Raw genomic sequence first — 23,843 nt, 5'->3', positions numbered from 1 at the left:
CTGGGCTGGGTCACCACATGGTGAAATGTTTATGCTGCCAGAATGGAGGATGTGGGGTAGCATGGTTAGAGCTCGACAACTTCTGCAGCAACCAGAACTTGGTCTCAAGCAGACAGTGAAACTACAACTTTTGAAAATGAACTGGCAATGAGGAGACTCAAAAAGGAAAAATGAGCACTCTCGAACATCCTGTTTTACTGGTTGTATTCTCTCTCTATAGCACTGCACTTACTGCACTATCTCCCATGGGAGTCTCAAAGATAAACCACTGGTTTATCCACACAAAAACATTGAAGAAGAATCAGTGGGATTCTTGATCCACTCAAGATATTTTAAAATAGGCTACACAGAGCAGGACCTTCCATACCAAGCTGAGCTGTCTGATAGATATTTGTCTTTTATTTTATACTGCTAAGACTGGATGTTAACTTTGTTTTCAGAATATGAAACTATATTAACAACATGATAGCACACAATTATGCAATATAACTACCTTCCAAGCAAAATGCAAAATACTTATCATCAGTGATGAACATGCTACACAATGGGACCTGAAATACTTTGCTCAAGTACTCTTGTGTTCAACTTGATAATTACATAAATACAGCTGGCAGTTTTATTATATATTATATATGTAATAAATACATATAAGTAAATATAAACATTATATTTATTGTATTATAGAACTATAATAGCAGCACATCGATTTATTTCAGAACATGTTGTGTCATTTGAAAGAACACAGCATCACAGAAACCTTACTGCTAGCCTCTAATAAAGCTTCACCACCACAACGAGGTTCATCCTCTCTATGAAACAAGTTCTGCAGCCTTCCTGTCCCCAGCTATTTTAAGTGACTGTGGCAAGCAGTGTCCACGATAGTTCTTGCAGTGAGTGTTAATTCAAAGCACAGGAGAGCATTAGTCATGCGGGACAGCCCCTTCAAGTTGTGCCAACACACTCAAGATATAGTTAATATATCTGAGCCTTTCTGGCTTCCCTTCTTCCTCCCACCTTTCAGGAAACACACACTCAGCCACACTTCAAAAGTAGCAGAGAGGAGCAGTGTTAGACACCCAAATTATGCTGTTTGAAGACAAAAAATAAACCAAACAGTCTGAGTTAAATGAAAAGAGAAAGTCTCTGGGTCTTACTCCACGAACTCCTGCTAACAGCACCCGTGCCACTATACGCTTCCCCATCACTGAAGGGCTCCTCATCAGAGTGTCTAAAGGCTGTACAACACACCAATTGGTTTGAGAAAAAGGAACACCCTGGATTAATCCTGTAGAAGCAGGAAGACATACTAGGCTTTGTGGGTTTAAAGATGATTCAATGGTAGATCAAAAGACTGGGAGAAAACTAAACAAGGTGAAAATAAGGCAATAAGCAATTTAAATGCAATTCAACATAATAATTACACAAGCAGTTGAATGTTTCTTAATCAGAGACAAAGGAGCAAAATAATTTCACTGGTCATGATGCAGCAGAAAATAATTGACTTTGAATCACACTTGTTTGCTTTTGCATTTTAAAACAAAAAGTTGCATCAAGAGCCTAAGCACCGTATTTTCTCAAGAGTGTAACTCATTTATCAGCATAAATCCCATTTCTAAAAGCAATAGAAGTACTTGTAATAAATTAATGCCATTAACTTTGTACACCATTTAGAACCACAAGTGCATCTGTGCTCTTTGTGAAAGAATAATACCAACCCTGTAACCTGAGTTTCCAGATTCCCGGGATTTTCTGGGAACTACTCACTCTACAAATCATTTGTGCGAAATAATAACAACCACCATAAAATGGTACACAAAGGATATTGTAATATTAACACTGCAGAGTGTAAAAAGGAACATAGAATGTCCTTTCAAATGTGTTCATATTTATTAATACTGCTGTGACTAAAATTTCTAAGAAGATACTTGCAAATTCTCAGAAAATGAGGGGTTTAGGCCATTTCTGCAATTCTGAGCTGTATAAAAGTGTGGTATTTTATCACACCCCCAAAAGGTCAGAGAAATTTCCTTGGGATGTATCTAAGTGGTGCAACACACCCCTGTGTGTACATCCAAGGGCCTCTGAAAGCCAAGTGCCAAACTTATCAGCATGTTGTTACTCTGTATCACACCATGTGTATCCTTGAGCCCCCGTGCCAAAAGCTCCCCCAGGGGAATGCTCTCCTCACCCTCCACCTTATGCATCTTCTTACACAAATGTTTCCAATTAGGTCAAATTCCTGGATATTTGTATCTGATACAGGTGGCATGGATCCAAAATTTTACTGCTCAGGTTCCTCTTTAAGAGAAAGCCAACTTTGGGACAGCTCTAGAGTGAAATTTTAAAGCCTGGAGTTGGGAAATGGTCTCATTTGCCAATTTGATTCAGATAAGCTTTCTCTGGGAAAGATGTATGGGCCCAGGGTTTTGCTTTGTTTCAAATTTTGGCATCTTTTTACAAATACCATAATGATTACATCATGAAAAAAGTTCATCACAAGCCCAGCAAAATGAAGATGGCAGAGTAGTCAAGCAGCTTCTCGAGCCTATATAACAGGTTACATGGGTGATATGGAAGAGGAATTTAGCAGTCACTCACCTTCTTCATCTGACACATCCAGGACCTCAGTCATTGTCTCGGGTACATTGAGCTTGTGCTTCTCTGTTACAGTCTGCAATCACAGAATCATCAGTCAGAGCAGCAAAGTTTACAGCAGGGAATTTTAACAGAAAGCAGTGGGATGTGCTGAGGCATTTCATAATGTGTTTCCCCTTCCCCTTTCTTTTTCATCTTTATTCCAGAAGCTCCTACTCTCAGCACTGCATAAGGTAACATTTCTTCAGGCAGAAAAGTACAAAAACATAAGATAATCAGCTGAGCAGAGGAATAAAATTTATTTATAAATGGTGCATGTAGAACAATTCAGCTCAGTGTTTCCAAGATGATTTTAAAATGAATTAGGTAATGTCTACAGAAGAGCTTCAGAAAGTTCTATGGGGCATATGGAAATTATTAAATTGTAAAGCATTTGGAAATGAAGTTATGAATGATGTGAAATTCCTAAACTAAAAAAAGATGTGAAGGATTTATACAGACCACTTGAAACATTTCTCCCCCTCCCAAGAAAAAGGTGACTACAGTGCATATTAATTATATCCTTTTCATAAATCATGTCTATTCCCCCTAAGCATGTACACATCAGAGGAAAAAAATTGTTTGAAGATTCTTGTGCACCTAAAAGCTCAAACTATTGTGAATCAAGGCAAGTATGGACTGAGGCACAGTGGGAGGATTCTGGTTAAACATGAGAGCACAAAGCAGGAAAATACTGGAAGTCTGTTGGGTTGGTTTTTTAAATATTATTTTATCTCCATAAATGACTTCTGGGAGGAAACAGAAGTTGTCCAGGGGTGCTGAATCAAGAATGGGGGCATCCTTTTAGCATCCAGATTCAGACTGGAGAAGGAGAGGAGGAACATTAATAAGAGAAACTGTAGGAAGTGCAAGATGGGAAAAAGTTGCCTGCAGGAAACTCCTCAGTGTGTTATGATAAAGGGGACAAAATGCCAAGGGCTTCAAAAAGAGCAGTGATCAGAAGTACCCTGGTCACAACCAAAAAGTACCAATTTCCCTGGCTCCTCCCAGCCAGGCTGCAGAGCTGCAGAGGGCAGCTGGCCCTTAAGGATGTGTGGGGGTATAGGTGCCCCTCTGGCATGGAGAGCAGTGCCAGGAGGCCACGTGTTCCCCCTGAGAAATCCCCTGAGGCAGTGCTCACTCCCTGCTACAGGTACCATCTATCCTGCAAACATTAACTTTACATGCAAAGGAGAGAAACTGTTTCGGAGGAGGGAGAATTAAATCAGCCAAATCCTGATCCCCTTGTGCAATATTCTTTTGGGGAAATGCCCGCTGATAGCAAGCAGGGAAGTCAGCAGCAGCTTTTGTTGCACAAAACTTACTAGTTATTTCCTGAGCCTGTCATGTACTTCTCTGTTTCTAACAAACTGACAAAGCCAGTATTCTTGCCAGTATTGTAAAATACTGCACTTTCATAAATAACTACCTTACCAACCTTGCAATTACTTTGGAAATTAGTTTTAAAAGTCTGCTTTACGCTTCTGAAATCTATTTAACTCTGACAGCAGTTCCAGTTTATCCTCCTGAGGTACAGGGAAAGAACAATGTCCTTTGCTTCAACTGGCAAGCCCAATTAGGCTCCTAAATTCATTCTTCCCCATGAGTAAAAACAACTAATTATTTCTGTTGCAGCAGAACACATGTTCAGGGTCGCAAATTAGTTTATATTCACCGAATGTCCCCACCACCAGCACTGACTTTTCCCCTGTATTCCCATGGCTTTCCTGGGATAGAAGTGTCAGGCAGCAGTGGGGTGACAAGGCCAGCAATGACAGATGGGGAGGTGCTGTCATTCAGGTGCCACTGACTTTGTCTCTTCAACACCAGAGTTAAATAAGTTGAGTAATCAGCTAAGTTAAAGCACAAGCTACAGGTAGAGAGGGTCATTGTCCACTTTTCTACCACACAGATAACCAAGGATTATGGACCACTATATCCATCTATTCATTACTTAAGTTTTTACAGGCCCCCATATAAAATCAGTCCAGTCTCCAAGGCTGATTATCTATTATCTATTTACAGGAAAGCAAGTATACTTTATTGACTTCCTGGTTTTCCCATCAATAAGAAAAAATTGCTTCATAATTTAACAAGTGAAACAAACCTTGGAAAAGAGATTCAAAAGAGTGTGCGTGCACATGCACATTACAGAACAAAAAATCTTCAATGCCATCTTTAGAACACTGAACTCAGCAACAGTCATTAATTCTACATTAATTCTAATCCCAAAAACTTCTGTTAGGAATTAATGTTTTTACAGGAACTTCTAGTGTGATATTAGATTTTTTTAATTGATAGGCACATAAAAAACCCTCAAAATCTAAAATCTCTATCCAGCCTCAAAATGGCCCACATGGAAAATTGCTCAGTGTGTATCTCTCAAACTCCCTTAGTTTAGTGCCACTGAGAATTCTATGTGTTTACTTAAGGTTTTTGTAATTTAAGCCTTTCATTGTAAGGCCAGATTTTCATTGGGTGGCATAGAATAATTCTGATATAAAATTCAGGTATGCACACCCTTATGTGCTTTCAGCAATGACTGACAGCAGCATACTGCAAACAACCTGAAAGCTCCTCATATATTCATCCATCCACAGGAAGGCTGTGCTTGTTTGTATAAATGGCCCCAAACTTAATTGCACAGCAAACCTCTAAAAGTCCAGTTTATTCTTATTTCCTCCCTGCCCTCTAATCTTCCAGTAAAAAAAGTGCACTTTATTCTCTCTATTGATATATATTCATGCAGCTCCACTAATAACAGCACTAATGCAAGCAAGAGGAAGATTTGTTCCAAGTTAGAGCAAAGAAAGGCTTTGGCACTGGAGACCTTTCCCTCATCTCAAGTGGCAGTGACTTGCATATCAATCACGAATGGGGCTGTGTAACATCCCTGGTGCTGTGCTCAGCCCTGCCTCAGAGAGTGAGGTAGCTATGGTGACAGCACCTTCTCTCCAGGCTCAGTGCTGCACTCAGGTCTGGCAACACCAACCTCACCATCTGGAGAACCTGAGCGCAGGGAGCACCTGCTACTCAGCCCTCCATTGCATTGTTCTAAATGATTCCTCATCAACATCCCCCTCTCCAAACACCACCATTCCACACATCCCTAAGGGACAGGGGTTAGATGAATTCATAGCTGGAGAATCTGCTGAGTTTATTGAGGGCTCCCACCTGACTTTTAAAGTATGCAGACACAGATCAAGATTTCAGATTTCTCTTATGAGCGAGCACTAAAGGTCAACTCTGCAAGTAAATTCAAGTACTCGATTCAGCCCTACACCTCAGGTATCTGGTAGAAAAAACCATTAATCCTCAATGTTTAAAGAAACCACTTATCTAAAGTAAACAACTTGCATGTGTCTGGTCATAGTGCAATTCCTATTATTTCATGGATCTAATACTTAAATGAGACAATGTCCAAGGCTGCACAGTGAAACGCAGTGGAAATGAGAAAGGAAGTGACTGCTTTTATCAAATAATAAATGAAAAATCTGTGCCAGGACACAGCATGGAAGTTGTCACAAAGGTGTCCTCTGGAGTTTAAAAATATAAGAACTGAAGTTTCTCAAGAAATTCTCCCTATGTTTCATTTTCCTAAACTTCTGATTAGATACATATGTGTTTATGCACGTATATGTGTGATGTGCTATACAATTAAACAAGAACATGAAGTAATAAAAACAGAGATACACAGTCTTTATTAAGAGACTTCTGGAATTACGCCGGAATTCCTTCTCCAAACCTGACTCAGCCTCTTTGCAGGTCATTAATAAATTATGACTTATTCTATTTGTAACCTTACACTATGTTATCTTTACTGCATCTTCCTCAGTTCATATCAAATGGGACCTGTAGTCAGCATGCAACAAAATCAAAATTATTTTCCCATTTCTTTATAAGAGATTTTGGATTTCTCTTCTTGTAACCCTTTCCATGACTGAGCAGTGGCATCTTTTTAGTGATCTGTGGATTCTTACAGCTCTGAGCTCCTAAATGTCATCTAGAGCTGATGGGGTTTCTAGACCACTAAACTTGCATTAAAAAAATTAAAAATCAAATAAAATGATTAAGCATGACCTTACAGTAGTATTTAAAAAAAATGCAGCAAGCAAGACTGAAATTAAATCTAATTTCTTAAATTATGCACTTTTTCTAATGTTCTCCCTTCCTACCTTCTATGACACTTGTAGATGGGAAGTAAAAGTGCAAGAAGGGAAAACCTTCTCCTCTCAGGGTGTCCAAATAGATCAGCTCTTCCTGGCTTAAAGCTGCAGTACCACCTAGCTATAATATTCAGCACACACCATTCACAAACTCTGATGTCAAAAGACAGACTCCAAGAGCGTGGGGCACTGAGAGGAATGAGCCCATAAGGAAAGATCCCTCTGCATTTTGGAAAAACAGGATCTGATTGAACTGGAAGTGACTTGAGTAAGAAGATGATAGATGTGATTCACAGCCATCCAGTGAGCATCATTAGGTTGGCTCCAGGCCCTGACTGGTGCAGTCCAAATGTAGAGATGCTGCAAGGATTGAGCCTCTGGAGGTGTCAAAAGTGTGGAGATGTAAGGTCAGATGGGAAAGGAGAAGTGAAAAGAGACACAGAGAAAGAGGACAGGATCTAAACAACAATGCACAAACTTCTGGAAAGTTTGAGTTTGCAGCTCAGACCCAGGTCTAGAAACAAGTTTTACTCTGAACTGTTGTTTTCCATCGGTGTGCACATAGATTTTATTTCCTAGCTCAGGGGAGCCTGTTGCCACACACACTTCCACATAAGATACACCCAAAGCACTGTAGCAAAAATGCAAGAGAGGGGGAAGGGGGGGTGGGGAGCTAAAACTCCCCAAACAAAACAGGAAAGGAAAGAGATGCAGAGAGCTTGAGGGAAGTGCAGAAAGACAAGACTCTGAGTAAAGAAGAGCCACATTCGAATGCATGTGCAACTCACAGTTGTGGTGGTGGTGATCTCCTCCGTCACAACCTTCAGCGTATCGACCACGGAGATGTATCCCAGGCGCCTGGCGATGGCTAAGGCTGTGTTACCATTCTGAAGGGAAGAGAGGGGGGAGAGCGCGCTGAGAGAGAGGGAGGATTGTGATGTGAACCAATGAGATCACTCTCCACGCTGCATGAGCCAGCATTTCCATCCAAAACAAGGCACAGCCTAGGAAAATCACGGCTTTTTTACCGTTACATCTGACTCTGTCTTTGTAACTTCTTTAAGACTATAGCCCCAATTGCCATGGCAACACAACACACTTACATCTGCCAGCGATTCCGAATACTACAGCGCTGTATGGTTTAACCCTTCAGGGCTCACACTTCACCGTGTCTTGCCTGCATAAGTCTGGGGTTTATTTTGCAGAACTACTCTTCTAAAAAGTAAAAAGTATTTTAACTTTTTACAGTTTCACTCCCACTTGAAACTGTTACACCTCTATCAGATACAATTCCTTACCTGGGGGAATACGAAGTTACAGCTATGTTGTGCACATACACTCCTATTCCTCCCATTCCTTCATACAACAAAAATGTACTTCCAGTAACAGCTCACAAAAGCTAATGATTTAATAAATACAAACCACAAAAGGCTCGGGGGTGAGGAATAAATCACATTTAAATACATTTATGTGCAGTTTGAATGTTCATAACATATAGAGACATGCCATTCATCAAACGGACACTAAAATAATTTAGCAAGAGCTTAGGCCTATTTATCCACATTTCATCTCCTGGAACACTGGGAGTCCACAGTCTCTGTGAAACTGAGCCTGGGGAGGGGAGCAAGGGATGTGCTCCACGGTGCTTTGTGAAGGGTTCTACACAGAACTGTTCCATGCCATTTTGCACTGAACCAAGGGACAGCATGCTGGCCTCCTGAGGAATCGCGGACTGTCCCTGTACTGCTCTTTGCATGGAAATGATTTCTCTTGTGCAGGGTTTATCAGCCTGAGGGTTCTCTCTTCTTTAGCAACAACCTCAGGTATCTATAATTTAAATTCTTCCCTATTAGTCTACCTCAGCCACCCTGAAGCAACACAGAGTTTGTGGATTAGAAGCAGAACAGATTAGCATCTTCACAGCACAAATAATTTGACTCTTACTGTCACTTGCACATTAGCTGCTCATATACCACTCCCATATCTCCCTGCCAGATGTCTCAGGTTGAAATTCTCTCTTATCTCAAGCCAGAGATTGCTCTGTGTGGACAAGGACAGGTCGAGTATCTGAAGAAGCAGCCAACTGTGCAGCAAATACACATCCCTAAGGCTGCTTGGGCTTGGGTTAGATCTGGGCGGGACAGCCCCAATGTGAGGACTGAAATCAAGACAAGAGACCCCCAGATGAACACCCCAAACAGTACCCACAGTGGCAGAAGCTGACTACAGTGATCTCTCACTTGATAATCCAGTGCACAAACTGGTATTTTGGATAACTTGCACACAAGATTACTCCGTGTGATTGTTCCAGGACCAAACACAGCGCCAATGCTGATTTAAGCACGTACACTAAAGGCATAGGGAAAACTGATCCGCTCTGGGGAATGACAGGAGTTTTGGACACTCTGGCAGTGTTCTAATGATTACCCAATTAGAGGTGACTAATAACAACATCAACGTGAAATAGGACAGCCGCATTCCTGGCTGGCTGACTACGGAGAGGGATCTGTGCCAGGACCTATTGACGGTCTTTGAGGAGGGATTAACTTCACCGAGTTCACTGAGGTGAACTCAGTAAGAACCTGAAACCAATCCAGTGGGTTGAGGGACAGAAATTTGGGTCTAAACTAAACAACAAAAAAACTCAACAGGTTCTGAGCAGTCCTTGATTTTTATGGAATATCCTTCTGGAGATATCAATTTCCAGAGAGAAGTGTTAAGGCAGAGGGAAACTGAATGAGCCTGGCACAGACAGCTGTGGCCAGCCTGATCCTGCAGCTCAGGAATCTGTTTCTCCGCCTCACGTTTAGCTTAGGGCATAGTTAGGTTGGATGTGAACTACCTTAAGAGGATAAAGAAGAGCAGAGGAAATTACATTTCCACATATGACAACCAGCTGCATGAGGAATACTTTCACCAAAACAACAGCTTGCTCTCGAGCCCTAAGGAAGGACAGAAAACAGGGAAACAAGTTCCCATGGCACACCAGACTTACCGTGGTGATGGCGTTGGGCTTGGCCCCGTGCTGCAGCAGAACGTTGATGATGTGAGTGTGGCCTTGCTGAGCAGCCTGGTGAAGAGGGGTGTACCCATTCTGTTATCCACAGCGGTGACAGCAAAAGCAAACAAAGAACAAGAACCGATCATTAGAGCAGACATTTCACTTTGCTTCCCTCTGCTCCTTTGGAGACATCTCAAACATAAACTATGACACTAATCAACACAAAAACAATAAACCTTCAGTAATGATGATTCTCCTTCCCCAAATTAATGAAAATACAAAGGAAGGTAGTATTCTTATACAAAAATAATTTCTCTCACAAAAAAAGAAATCTATGAAAAGACATTTTTTCCCCATTTTCTAAATCAGAGGAAGGAACAATGAGAAACAGCAAAGGCAGGGAACATTCCTCTTCCTCTCACATCCTAGTTCTTAACAGAGGGCCCAAGACTTGCCTTTAAAATATCTGAGTCAATTTAAAAAACACATCATTTCTAACAGCAGTGATTAAAGCCTATTTGCTTTTTAAAAGGCTAACAACATATACCTATTACAAATATCAATCAATTTTAACTTCACTTTGCCTCCAAAAAGCTGGGCCTAGCTGTAATTACACTTAGGAACTTGTACACAGTGTCTAACTTCATAAACATGCTTAGTTCAAGATACTCATCTGTTCCAGTGGTTGTTCTCGTGTCACACAATACAGAAACATAACCAAAGTGTGCTTAAGCTGGCTGATCTGAGATGGTATTGTGTAAGTCCAGTCAGGCAACTGATTTACAAAATTATTCGTAATTGGCTTTGAAAGCAGGCAGAGAAGAAACTGGAAGAAAACCCTGAGTTGATCTCACTGTGCACTTATGTAAAGCCTGAGGCAGGCTCTGAAAACGTGCTCTGAGAGTTATCTCTGCTGCAAACAAATAGATGCCAGCAATGCTTTGCACTGCTAATGAGATGGTGATAGTTCAGGACTGTTACAGATCTATAACTGACAGTGTGAGTGCAAGGACTGCTAAGAATTACTGCTCACTGTAGGTTCTAGTGGAAAGTAGATTCACTACCTTGACTTGAATAGTGCAGGCCTTCAAAAATAGAATTCATGTGCTCCTTGCACAAAAAGCCCAAGTTGCAACAGGGGTTATTCGATCTTCACCATTCCTATCCTGAATCCAGGATTTATTCTTTAAACTGAGTCCACAACACCAGTTGACAGACTGCCAGTATTTTTAGTGGTCCCTAGGTGTGAGATTTTGGAGAACTGCTTCCTTATACAATTTTGCTGAATATAATGACACTATTTTAAATAAGTAAAATACTTGGTGAATGGAATCATAATCTGTCCCAGTGGCCCTTTATACACAAAGAGACACCTAATCCTAAAGACATGACTTTGTCTGTCCCTTGAGTTAGCCTCCAAATACCTCAGCTGAATGTCCTGGCAGCTACAGTTTGGATCCTGCTAGTGTCTGCTTTATTAATTCTCATCAGCTGTGTTAGTAGTGTTGCCTGTCCTTTTGGAATCCCTGTGCTTTGCCCATTGATTTTGGGTGATCCCATGAGGGAAGGGCCAGAATCTTTTATTTATTTACTTGGCTGTTTCTTACCACATTGAGCTGTGACCACAGTGACAAAATAAAGCTACTTTGAGAAATTAATCATCCCATAGGTCCCAGCTGGGGACAGGGGAGCTGACCAGAGGGACCAGCAGACTACAAGCCAGAGATTTTGATAGGATTTTGAAAATGCTATCAGTGGGCTGCTTCCTGTTGGTCCCAAGACATGCAGCTTGAAGCCAGCAGGCAGCAATTGCCTGTAGTCAGCTTTAACCAAGCTGGAGCCCTACAGCTGCTGAGTTAGTCTTCTCTTTCTGAAAATGGGATGTGATGATTTCTGGGATGTAACACACTGTTGCTGCCATCAGAACCTCTCTTTGTGTTCTCAGAAGATACTTAGCTCTTGCCACAAAATGCATCCCCTCAGCTGGTGTGCCCACCAGTTTATCCCTGGAGAAACTGTTGAAGTCAGTGGCCTCTCCTCAGAGTTTGGCTATAGGTAGTCAGGCTCATTTCAGTGCATCTGGTCAGATTTCAGCATAGCCAGATTCCCCTCAGAAAACCCCAAACTCTCTTTGAGCAAACCACATTCCCTTACCACAGCTGCTTCCTCTCCCAGAGTCATCCCACCCACACACTGAACAGCAGAAACTCTTCCCACTCTTCTCCCAGCATAGTGGAGAGAACCTGGCATCACTCTCTAAGTGTCTGAATTGTTACTTGCTAGTTTGGCAGCACAGGGTATTACAGTGGTGTAAACCATGTGGAAATGAGATCTTTGCAAGACAGCTTGCAAGTAATAGGAAAAAGAAAAACCAATTAAATTGATTGTCTGTCAATTTTCATACACAGAGAGTTATCTGGCTTTTCTTTCCCAAACACCACACCATGAGATGGAGTAGACAGAGAGAATTCCATAACAGCTACCAAATGTTGACACCTCCCATGCCATGGTTAGAGCTCCCAAGGGAAAAAGCACGTATGTCATGTAGGAGTGTTGGGTTACCATGTTCAGAATAAAGAGCAAAAGCAAAGCAATGGAAAATTCTTTACCTTTGTTTTAGCATTGACATTTGCTCCGTGCTTGAGGAGAAAATTCACCATTTTGATGTTTCCATAGTGACAGGCCACAATTAAAGGTGTATAACCAAGCTACAGGAGGAGAACAAAAAAGTAAAACTGCAAGCTCAGTGGGACATTCCTTGGACAAGGGTAGCACCCTTTCACACACTGGAAACAGCAGCCACTCCGTGATTTACCTTTGTCTGAGCATCCTGATTTGCACCGTGTTTGGTGAGGACCTCAGCTACATTCACTTTATCCTCTTGAGCTGCAAGGTGTAAGGATGTCAGTCCAGCCTGGAGATGCAATGTAACAAGTAAGTAATCAAGCAGACAGAAGCAAGAATAAAATCCTACTTTACATAAGGAAAATTCAAGACTTTTTCACTCCCTCATTTTTAAAACACAATCAGATCCTAACTATAGCTTCTGAGTACAGGTGGTGTTTTTAAACAAAGTAGAGTTGATGTTGCTCCTGTTGCAGTTGACAAACAGCTCCAAAACAAATACATCACCATAACCATAGAGGAAAACTTTCAGGCATAAATGCTCAAGATTTTCTACAATAATGTAATTTGGCAAGCTGAACAGCCCATTAATAAAATGTGCTTCCCACTCCTCAGACAGAAAGGGGAACCTTGACAACTGCAGGCACAAGCCAAATGAAGACATTAACTGCAGAAATAGATCCCATTCAAATGCCAGGGGAAAGGATGCAGCATTTAGCTGACAGCTCACTGTGATCATGTACAGAGCTTTCCCGTGAACAAGGCACTGAACAAATTTTGTATAAGAAATTAAAATCACCTTGTTTCTATTAGCAGAATACATGAACTCCATGCAAGGAGATACCTGAGCCTTCCATTCTAATTTATATGAGCAAAAGCTACAGGCTTTTCAGCTGCATAAATAAGATTTTCATATATCCCTGGATAAACCCACTGACCCATGCAGACTTACAGTAATGGTTTGGGGATTTCTTGATGACCTTGTTTTTTGTAAAAAAACTGTCACCCACAATGATTAAAAAAGTTTGGGAAAGTCTTCCATATATTTTTTTCTTAGTCTTCTCCAGTAATACAGTTGTTTTCTTATTTGCCAGAGAATGTAAATTTCTTCACTTATCACTGAAGGACAAAGACATGCAGCAGAGAGCCCTTGCTGGCGAGAGCACTGAATTATTTCACACTGGAGCTCTCAGGTTTCTGGTAGTGTTGCCAAACCCACCCAGAGATACAAAATCCTTGTGTTTTACTGGATACTCTCACTCGTAATACTTTGTTTCCAACAGTGAGTTACCTTTGTTGCCACGTGGATGTTGGATCCTTTCTCCAAAAGCAGAGTCACCATGTCGGTGTGACCTTCCTGGGAGGCCAAATGAAGTGGGGTGACTCCCTGCTTGGTCAAAATGTTGGTCTCAGCCCCGTAGTTCAGCAGAGTGGTAGCTATCTGCATCTGGTTTTTCTTGGCAGCGATATGCAGAGGGGTGTATCCATTCTGACACCAGACAGGAAAAAAAAGGAAAATTAAGTTACCTCAACAGCCATGTAAGCCTAAGAAGTCGGGCACCATAAAACAGCATTATTTGATGTTATGCCTGCTATTAGAGATGAGAGTTCATTAAATTTTCAAGGCCAGACATGTCCCACACGGGCCTGCTATTGTGCCGCTTTGTCTGTCTGTTATTTCCATCGCACAAACCAGCACAAAGCCAGCCCTCACCAGGGTGGGCAGGATTGTTCCACCAACACCTTCAAATCCTTCTGAGCTCGACACCTACATCTTGTACAACCTGTGTTGCAAATAACCCCTTTTGACTGGTTGTTTATATCCCCTGTGATGAGTGAGGGGTGCACACCCTTCATCGCATTCTGCTTTTTCAGAGCATGTGGGTAGAGATGTGTCTGCTTATGGAATTTTGATACATGTGTCAGTCACAGGCTGGAAACAGCAATGGGGTGCAATGTTTTTGTGACCAAATTAATAATTTAAGCACAGAAGAATGGCATTTTCTGACAATAAGTCACTGCTAATATTACACAATAGTGAGGCGACTTCCAGCTGCAATCAAAGCTCCGATGGGGCTGGCTCCCCTCAGGGCCCCACGGTGCCCCCTCAGAACTCCCCTCATCTGCACAGTGATACCACAACACCACTCCTCATCTGCACAGTGATACCACAAGACCACTCCTAATCCCAGAATAAAATTTCTGATGTCATTGCTGACATTGCACAACAGTGAAGTGACTTTCAGCTGTGACTAAAACTCTGGTGGGACTGAATCCCCTCAGCGCCGGAGCTCCCCTCAGGGTCTCCTCGGGCCTGCCCTCACCGACGCAGCGACACCACGACGCCGCTCCTAAACCTGAAACGAATTCTCCTTGTGCTCACTCCCCGTATTCCTGGTGAGAATACACATTCCTTACGCCACCGCTGACGCTGCACAGCAAGGAGCAGCCCTGCGGCCGAGCCTCGCGGCCGGCTCCCCTCAGCTCCCCTCATGGCGGGCGGGCTCACCTTGGCGGTCGCGTGAGGCGAGGCGCCCTTCTCCAGCAGCAACAGCGCCACCTTCTGGTTGTCGTAGTGCGCCGCCACGTGCAGCGGGGTGAGGCCGTTCTGAAAGGGCGGGTCCGGCGTTAGCGCGTTACGGGCGGGAACGGGACACCGGGAAAAGGGACACCGGGAAAAGGGACGGAGGGGACTCAGGTGAGGGATAGCAGGGTTCAGGGGACTGCAAGGGACAGAGGGGACGGCGGGGAGGGCACTGGGGATGGACAGCAAGGCCATGGCAAGCGCTGGCTGTTAGTGGGAGAAGCGGCGCACCACGCCACACCAGAGGAAACCTGGGCTTTGCCCATATGTTTGTCCATTAGGAATTTAGGCAGCTTGATGGAGCCGGTGCTTCCTGAGCTACAGACACACAGCTGTCCTCAGAGAAGCCATGCACCCTCTTGCCATGGACTCAAACTCAACATGCCGGGTAGCAGCACTCGGCTATCAGCCGGGGGAGACACGACCCCAACGCAGCCACAGCCAGCAGGCAAAAGCAGCTGCAGCCTTCTTGGGGTGCATATTTCACACAGTTCTTCCCTAAGGAAGAATCCAGCACACTTTGACTCTTTCCTCCCCAGCAGTACCTTGCCAGCAGAATCAGGAGAGGCACGACGCTGCAGCAGGAGCTTTGCCACTTCCAGGCTCCCATATTTGGCTGCCACATGCAAAGGTGTAAATCCCTTCTGAAAAATTCCAGGAGATAAAATACAGATGTTTGTGTTAAAGCTCTCTTGTTTAAGAACTATCTGTTAAGCACTTACTCTTCAACCTCAGAACCAATTCAAGAAAGAGCAGCCTCTCTTGAAAGCACTTTGAGAAGCATGAAAGACAAGAAAATACTTTCCCTTTTATTATTCTTCCCTATTTATGTGCTCTCAGGCTGGCAGACATTTTCTCTGACACAGACTGTACCAGCAACACACACTGCATGGGGACAATAAAGGCACTTTTTCAAATTTACACCCCAAACCAGCTGCACCTTTTTTTGGTTCATGATAACAGCTTTACAAGTATTTCCTGCATCAATCGTTGCCAGCAACAATGCAACATCAATTAAATCCACTGGGAAAAAACTCCTCCAAACTCCAATTCCCTTCCTCCACTAGGGTCTGCTGGAAAATTATTTGTACTTTGTGACTGTATGAATACACAAATCCAAGTTGTGCTGAAGATAAAAGAGCCCTTCTCTTTGCCTGTTTGAACTTTAGAACACTGGTAAGGAAAGCTCATGGATCTGTGACAGTAGGTGGCAGTCTGCACCACTGCCTGACAGTAATTTTGGGAAGCTGCAATGACCTATTTGCCTGGCACATAAGTGATGTTTAATGTTTATTATCATTATCATTTACTTCCACTAATCCCACCTCAGAAAGAGTTTATATTGGGTAATCTCAAACATTTTCAGTTCACATCACAGGTCTATAAAGATATTATCCAGTGGGCTCTATCTTCTCCTACCCATAATTACAGAATGTTCCTGCAATACTAATTGCCATCAAGCAATATGGGAAATTAGGAAAGTATTTAGTGTATTTTTAGCCATTCTAATGTGATTTAACAGCTGGATAAAAGGAGAAGAGCAAGCCCTCCCAGTAATCCATGGATCATAATTTGAAAATTGCTGGTTTAGTCTTTTAAACCCTAGAAGACATGCCGTTGTTCATAAACATGTTTTAAGCTCCAGCTGTAAAACCAAGGGTACTTTTATAAATAGCAAAAATTACGTGATTCTCACTTACCAAATGCTTTAAATTTGGAAAAGATATCTTGGTATATAATTCTCTTCACAGCTATCTGCTTTCTTACACATTCATCTCTCTGTTAGGAATCTATTGGTACCATTTTTGGCTAAAAAACCCACTAGTGATTCTGGAGAGCATTTCTTTTATAATCCCAGACAAAATGGCCTGTTGTGTCACATGACAACTCATTCTAGAACCACTGAAAATAGACCCAGCATTTGATGTGACTGGGTAGATGCTGACTTCTATGTTTTGGGAACATTCCTTTCAGCTAGCTCAGGGCAGAATTACTTTGCTATTTAAGTAAATAAGGTATTGAAGAATAAAAGGAGGCCTGTTCATAAAATGTGTCATTGGTATTCCCTTTTTTTTTTTTTTTTTGGAAATTCTGCCCAAAAAAGCTGTGCCTAAAAGACAAAGGGAGAAACAAGGACATTTTAAACCTGTTGGGACAGTGTATTTATCAAGATCTGCATTTGCCTTCAGTAGCAACCAAACCCAATTTTAGATGACAGCAAAGTAGGCTGAAATTTGATTAACTTGTGATACATTACTCCAGTCCACTGGCTTCTAGCCAATTAAATAACACAACAAAAGGCCCAAACCCCTTGAATTTCTCAGTGTGAAAGTACACTGGCCATGGAACAGACCCTGCTCCTGTGCCACTGGCAGGGATGTGAAGTGTTCTGCCTTACCTTGGTGGACATGGAGTGTGAGGCGCCTGCCTCGAGGAGCACGGAGGCGACGTCCAGCTGCCCCTCACGGGCAGAGATGTGCAGGGGGGTGTAGCCATTGGTGGTGGCAGCATCAGGGTGGGCCATGTGCTGAAGCAGCAGCTGCACAATCTCTGTCTTGCCCAGGCGAGAGGCAATGTGCAATGGGGTCTGTTCTTCCTACAACTCAAATCGAGTGGGTCATTAGCGCTACAGAGCCACCCTGAGCACTGCACCCTCCTTGGTCCCCACACACCTTCCTATGCATTTGTCTTGCACAGTCATAGGAAATGATAACAGAAAAAAATGGAGTAATGGAGGAGGGGAAGGTGGTGAGTGATTCCTTCAGCTATGGTTTTAAGAGGAACAAAAAGCATTGTAAGCAAAACACCTACCCTGGCTCGGGCATCAACCAGGGCCCCGTTCCTCAGGAGGCAGCGAACCACTTCCACCTGCCCAGCACGTGCTGCCATGTGCAATGCAGTTTCTCCACGCTGCAGGAAAGCAAAAGCATTTCAGTGTCCTCAGTTTCCACGAAGATAGATCTCTGCCAGTGTCAGTCCCACCCATGACAACTGGTGTTAAGACCCATCCTTCTGCCAGCTGAGACACTGGCTTCAACCCCAGGGCAGGGTGTGAGCATGTGTCACTGTACTTGGGAATGCCTTGGTTTACCAGCTGGTAAATCCCAGACAAACATAGCCTCAACCTGTGAGACAGAATGAAAATCCCAGCTTAGGAAAATTCTGTCAGACAGACTTGTCCTGGTCACATATATTCCTCAGCATTCCACGTAACACAGCATCAGCTCATGTGCCACACGAGATCAGAGTACCCTGAGCCTGTCTCTCTCTGGGGATTGCATGGCACAAGAGCCTCAAGATGGAAGGAGATGATTTTCCAGATGGTCCCTTCCTGCACACTGTGTAGAGCTGGCAGCATTAAGAGGCCTTGCACAACTCAGCCAGCACATGAAATGTGTAAAGTCTGTACTCAGCAGTGTGGCTCTGTCTCCAGGCTGTGGAATCAATCTTGTTTCAAGCTTTTTGTAGCTCATAGAATTTGAAGAATATGAAATTTTGGAAAGCTGACTCAAGTGATATGGAATTTCAGATCAGGAATATTCAAAGCATTTACTTTTAGCATAGGATTTCAAAGAAACACTGAAAATGAGGATTCCTTGAGGACAGCATTCCTAGTTTAATTGGGCTCTATTCTTTGAGTGCAGTGTCCCCAGGTGGACTGAAACAGTCCCTGTGCAGCTCACCAGCATCTGTGCATCAGGTCCTGGGACAGCTCCACAACCTCTATTCATCTGTTATATCATGAGAATACAGCAGGCCCACCATTTCTTTGTGTTAATTGTTGGCATTTCTTACACCAGAGCTAGAGAATATTCTGTTGTCAGGCCTTTCTCCCCTCATCTACCAGTTAAACTGTGACTGCCAAAATGAACACTCTAGCCAAGACCTTTTACATCAGAATCAGGAATCATGTCCTCTTGTCCTTGTCTAGATGGAGGAAAAGAAGCAGCCTTAGCTCGCCCGCTAACAGGGACTTGCAATTACAGCAAACCCTCCTCACCAAGGGTTGACTTTGTCATTTTTTAATTAACACTGTATTACCAGCTGTGATTAGTAGGTATGTAACAACAAAATCCCACAGCCCTAGCTACAGATCTCAATATTTCCATTTATACCTGAAGAATGAGCTGTTTAATATGTGAAAAACACTCTAAAGATCGAATTTCTGCAATGACCCTTTTGTACTTGAATTAGCAAAGTAGTTTAGGTTTTGAAAACAGTAATTCAACAGGGAACCTCAGCTTACTGAGTGAAAGCCAAGATACCAGTGTAGCAGAAATTGTAAAGTATAAAACTTCACACACAAATGCCTGGTAACACAATATTTTTAACTGTTTCCCCAAGAATTTTGTGTTGGTTTTTATTATCAATAAAGTTCTAAAGTTCTTATATAAAGATTGCTTCCATAACAATGTAGGGAAAGTTTATTTTAATGATTCACATAAATACTTCTGCATGCTAACAATTTCAATGGGTTCCATGTAAGATTTTTATAGCTGAGAAGAACAAATGAGTCCAGTGTACCAGGATTACTAAATCTTTGTTGCTGTGAACACTTACCTATAACCTTATGTACTGAAAAAAGCTGCTTTCCAAGTACAGGTGGTCCCAGGTTGAATATTTATTTGTACTGACAAATTCAAATGGTAAAATATCTTATGAACTACATCTCAGAAAATTATAATGCAGTTTTTGTTGGGGTTTTTTGTTTTGGTTTGGTTTTTTTGGTAACTAGGTGGTTGGTATACAAACACTGATTTCTATGGTAAGTCAGGTTCTGCATTTTGTGTTATGTCCCAGAGGTCACATTTTCCAGATTTAATCACCAGTTCCTGGAATTTCCTGTCTAAGAGGAACATCCTGAGCTTCCCAGTTTTGCTTTTTGTTTAATTGTTGGGGTTTAAGCATTTTATACTCTTTCACTGACAGGAATGACACAATTTCATGGCAGCCAATGAAGTTCTGAAGGCAGAAATTAGAGCCATTTGGACTTGAATTTCATCCTTCAGAACAGAAACACAGACTTTGTAGGATTGGGCTTACAATCCATTTGGGATGTTTTTGGTGAGTTTTGTCTGTTTCTAAGGAAAACTACCTACTCTAGCATTGTTGGAAGATGTATGAAACCAGAGATGGCTTATGACACATGCAGCCATGGCTTTCCCCTCTTCATAAAAATGTGACAATAATTTGCCTAAAGTGCACAAACTGCTATCATTAAAATGTGACCTCAGGTTGAGCTACACGGTAACCAGAGACTTGGTGTGGGTCCAGAGCAGATGGTTCTAGTGAAAGCCATACTCACAATGTTAGTGACATCGGGAGAGGCTCCGTTCTGCAGCAGAAGGAGGACTATGTTCAAGTGGCCCATAAATGCAGCCACGTGTATTGGGGTGAGGCCCGACTGCGAAACAAAGCAAGAGCAGTTTTACTCCTCTGCACGGCTGGAGTAAGGGGCTTCTTTGTTTAAATACAACATACAGAAAGGGAGGCATGACAGGAGAGACAGAAAGAAGGAAGCAAAAAAGGAGAGAGAGAAGGAATGTTTCTGCAGGACATGAAACATTTTGCTACCTCTGTTATAGCCTGGATTGAAGCCCCATATTTCACCAGGAGTTCCATGACTTTGATGCGATTTTTCTTGCAGGCAATGTGCAGTGGAGTAAAACCATTCTGTGCAAAAGACAGTGATGTTAGTTAGAAAAACATGCAGCTACACTTCCCACACAGCTCCATGTTGGCACACTGGGAGCACAAGGGTTAGACTACCACAAGCAGCTGTTCTTTAGGCACAACACATTATGAATTACAGACATCTCTGACTATCTGAGGCACAACAGAGCAGTGCTGCTGCTTTCTTCCCAGGCAGGAGAGAGAAAGGAACTTCCACCTCCACACTTCACATACAGATATGCCTGTCCTGACTGCATGTGTGTGTGCATGTGCTTCCTGAGGCTGCACATGTGTCTGTCTGTAAGGAGCACTCCCAGTGCTTCCCAAGACTGCCTAACACAAGGGGAATCTAAGAAACTACAGGGAGCACTTTAGAACCAGTGCCTCTGTAAAGCATTTCCTATACCTCTCTAGGAGAATAAAGGAATCAGGTTTGGGTTGGAAAAGCCCATCCCATTCCAGCTCCTACCACATGCAGGAACATCTTCCACTATCCCAGGTTGCTCCAAACCCCATCCAGCCTGACCTTGGACACTTCCAGGGATGGGGTAGGCACAGCTTCTCTGGGCAGCCTGTGCCATGGTGTCCCCACCCTCACAGGAAACAACTTCTCCCTAATATCTAACCTAAAACTACTCTCTTTCAGTCTGAAACCACTTAAATTGAGAAAGAGAGAGGAACAGAGCACTTCTTCCAGATTCCACCTTAATCTGCCTTTTTACTTGAAATCTAAGGATCTGTGAGTATTTATTTTTATATTGATACATCAACCTAAGGTGTAATATCCCATGTATGTTCTGAAGTACCTTAAATAAAGATCCACCCCTTGAGCTGTGGTGTCATGATAATGCGACAAGTTAATGCAGGTTAAGTGTGTGTCTGAAGCTGAACACATTATTCACTGCATGTGAACATTTTAGTGAAAAGCACAGGAAACACTTTTTAGATAATGTTTAAAAATTGCTACATTTTCTAATGAAGAGCATCAGTATTGCCAAACAATCAACCAGCAGTAACCAGAACCTAGCAGTGAAATCTTAGTTTGTGGGAAGAGATAATCACGTGATGATTATTCTACAGGCTGCTTCTGTTGAAGGAAATGTTAATTACTAGTTCATTTGAAGGTGTTTTAAAGCATATGCACATTGAAAAAGCTGAGAACTCACATAGTGCTTGTATCCCCAAAGCATTTTGCAAACATTAACAACTATTTTTTAAACGCAGCTGAAAATGGATTCTTTGTAATATTTATTCCATCACTGAACTCGGCTGAGTATTGTTAATGTTTCTCCAATTTCTAAAGAAAGACTCAAAACCATTTGATATATTTTACCTCCTACACAACATCTCTCAATATATTTCATAGGGAGTTTTACTGTTTCAGAAGTCTCCATATTTTTCACTGAATTTCACCGCCTCAGTTGATTTAATTTTGCTACTTCTATTTAAGTGAGGAACAGTTTGATGGAGGAGCAGAGAAGGCAGATAAAAAGTGCATCACTAACAGAAATTATGAGCTTCATTTAATATATTAAACACTATCAACAAGTCAAAGGCGACAAGTCCCTGAGGAGAGAGAAAATGAGGGCAGAAGGTGGGGAGAGAGAAAACCAGTTTGGTGAGAGCCTGGGTGTGTTCTCCTTTTGTTTCAGATGTTTCACAGGCAGGGAGGGAAACAGAAGATACATTTCTGGTCACAGAAGGAAAGAAAGATGATGTAGGGGCTATGTGTGGGTAGCTGAGGAAAGTGCAGCTAGAGGTAATCAGAAGACTGGCAAGAAAAACAAGCAAGGATGGAAAGAATGTTAAAAAAGATCAAGTGAGAATGGCACTAAGAAAAATAAAGAAAAGTGGAAGAGGAGGAAGCAAAAGGGGCTGTGGGATTTGTGGGTATGGAAAGGCCAAGAAAAATGAGAGGGCAGAAGAAAAAGGTTTCAGTTCCAAGGAAGTAAAGGACAGGGAAAGCCTACACAATAAAACAGGGGGTCCTACTGTGGGCAGGAAGCTGGGGAAGGCATCCCAGTGCCCTGCAGTGGGGTTTCTGTGGAGGCCCCCAGTGCAGCTGGCAATGGCAGAACTCTGGCCATGCAGCATCTCAAGCATTCACAGATTCTCTCTCTCCTTGACAGAGTGCAATATATTGGTACATGAACTACCAGCCAGCTAACCACTCCTAGTAGAGGAAATTGTAGCCTTGTCTGGTTTTGGATACATTAAAAACTCTCAAAATGTTTCCAGAGTCAAATGTGATGTTGTTCTCCTTGTTAGGGGCAATGGTTTGGTCAGTGGGTAAAAGGAATCATACCTGGTGTCCTGTAAACATAAAAACTGTTTTCAAAAAACAAAGAAAAATGGCACCTAACAGAGGAAAATGTCGTACAGAATTTTAACATGTTTTCCCTATGCCAATTAACTTACTAATTCATTTGAAAGCCCAGAAATTATTTGTGTATTCTATCACCCGGTATGGAGAACTGAACCATGAATTCAGCAAAACACCAATGCATACATCAACAGCAGCCAGAACCAGCTCTGATTTTATGAATTCTGCAGAGCTTCCAGATCTGACACTGCAGCCACTTGCCATGGGGTGTGTTCCATGACCAGGTCTAAGGATCCAAGGCACAGCACTGGGTAACCAGCAGGTGTGACACCCCTGTGGCTACTGCACCTACTCAAGGCTGTGGAGTTTGCTGACAGCTCTCACTTAGCTCTCCTGGGAAGAGCTACCAGGCAGCTTTGTTAGATGACCCAGGTGGGACAGGTTTACCAGGGCACGGGCGTTGGGGTTGGCTCTCTTGTCCAGCAGGAGTTTGGTGACACGGTAGTGGCCGCAGTGAGCGGCCACATGCAGGGCAGTCAGGTAGTCCAGAGTCACATCATCCACAGGAGCCTTGTGCTGCAGCAGGTGCTTGACACATTCCACGTGGTCCCCCTGGGCTGCCATGTGGAGTGGGGACAGTCCATTCTGTGACAGAAGAGAACAGAACAGCAGCTTCTAGTAACCCCCACTTAGACTGTGGCACATAACAGAACATTTGTTGTTGTGAGGTGCTGCTCAGTGGCCTCTGCTATTATACAAATATCTTCCTCTCATTAGTTTCACCAAAGAGACAGAATTTGTAGGAAATGTATTAATTTTAGATGTATGTTTTCCAGA

General features: G+C 42.6%; 1 protein-coding gene across 49 annotated transcripts in view; it reads right to left on the bottom strand.

Annotated features, from left to right (window-relative positions):
- The window catches only part of ANK2 (ankyrin 2), a 271,811-nt gene that overhangs the window by 58,823 nt on the left and 189,145 nt on the right, over positions 1 to 23,843 (bottom strand). For 34 of the 49 annotated variants that reach the window (XM_042779239.1, XM_042779240.1, XM_042779241.1 and 31 more), the window contains 13 exons: positions 23,454 to 23,651; positions 20,585 to 20,683; positions 20,316 to 20,414; positions 17,822 to 17,920; positions 17,409 to 17,606; positions 15,556 to 15,654; positions 14,936 to 15,034; positions 13,718 to 13,915; positions 12,617 to 12,715; positions 12,411 to 12,509; positions 9,796 to 9,894; positions 7,589 to 7,687; positions 2,599 to 2,671 (listed from right to left, as the gene is read on the bottom strand). In XM_042779239.1, the coding sequence (XP_042635173.1) occupies positions 2,599 to 2,671; positions 7,589 to 7,687; positions 9,796 to 9,894; positions 12,411 to 12,509; positions 12,617 to 12,715; positions 13,718 to 13,915; positions 14,936 to 15,034; positions 15,556 to 15,654; positions 17,409 to 17,606; positions 17,822 to 17,920; positions 20,316 to 20,414; positions 20,585 to 20,683; positions 23,454 to 23,651 (1,558 nt within the window). The remainder of the gene's footprint in view (positions 1 to 2,598; positions 2,672 to 7,588; positions 7,688 to 9,795; positions 9,895 to 12,410; positions 12,510 to 12,616; positions 12,716 to 13,717; positions 13,916 to 14,935; positions 15,035 to 15,555; positions 15,655 to 17,408; positions 17,607 to 17,821; positions 17,921 to 20,315; positions 20,415 to 20,584; positions 20,684 to 23,453; positions 23,652 to 23,843) is intronic. The other 15 variants (XM_033059491.1, XM_033059494.2, XM_033059495.1 and 12 more) reach the window with 3 other exon arrangements.

The sequence above is a fragment of the Catharus ustulatus genome, chromosome 5, assembly GCF_009819885.2.
Source record: "Catharus ustulatus isolate bCatUst1 chromosome 5, bCatUst1.pri.v2, whole genome shotgun sequence".
Taxonomy (NCBI): Eukaryota; Metazoa; Chordata; class Aves; order Passeriformes; family Turdidae; genus Catharus; species Catharus ustulatus.
The sequence above is the reverse complement of the archived record's forward strand: the minus strand, read 5'-3'. Positions and strand labels throughout refer to the sequence as shown.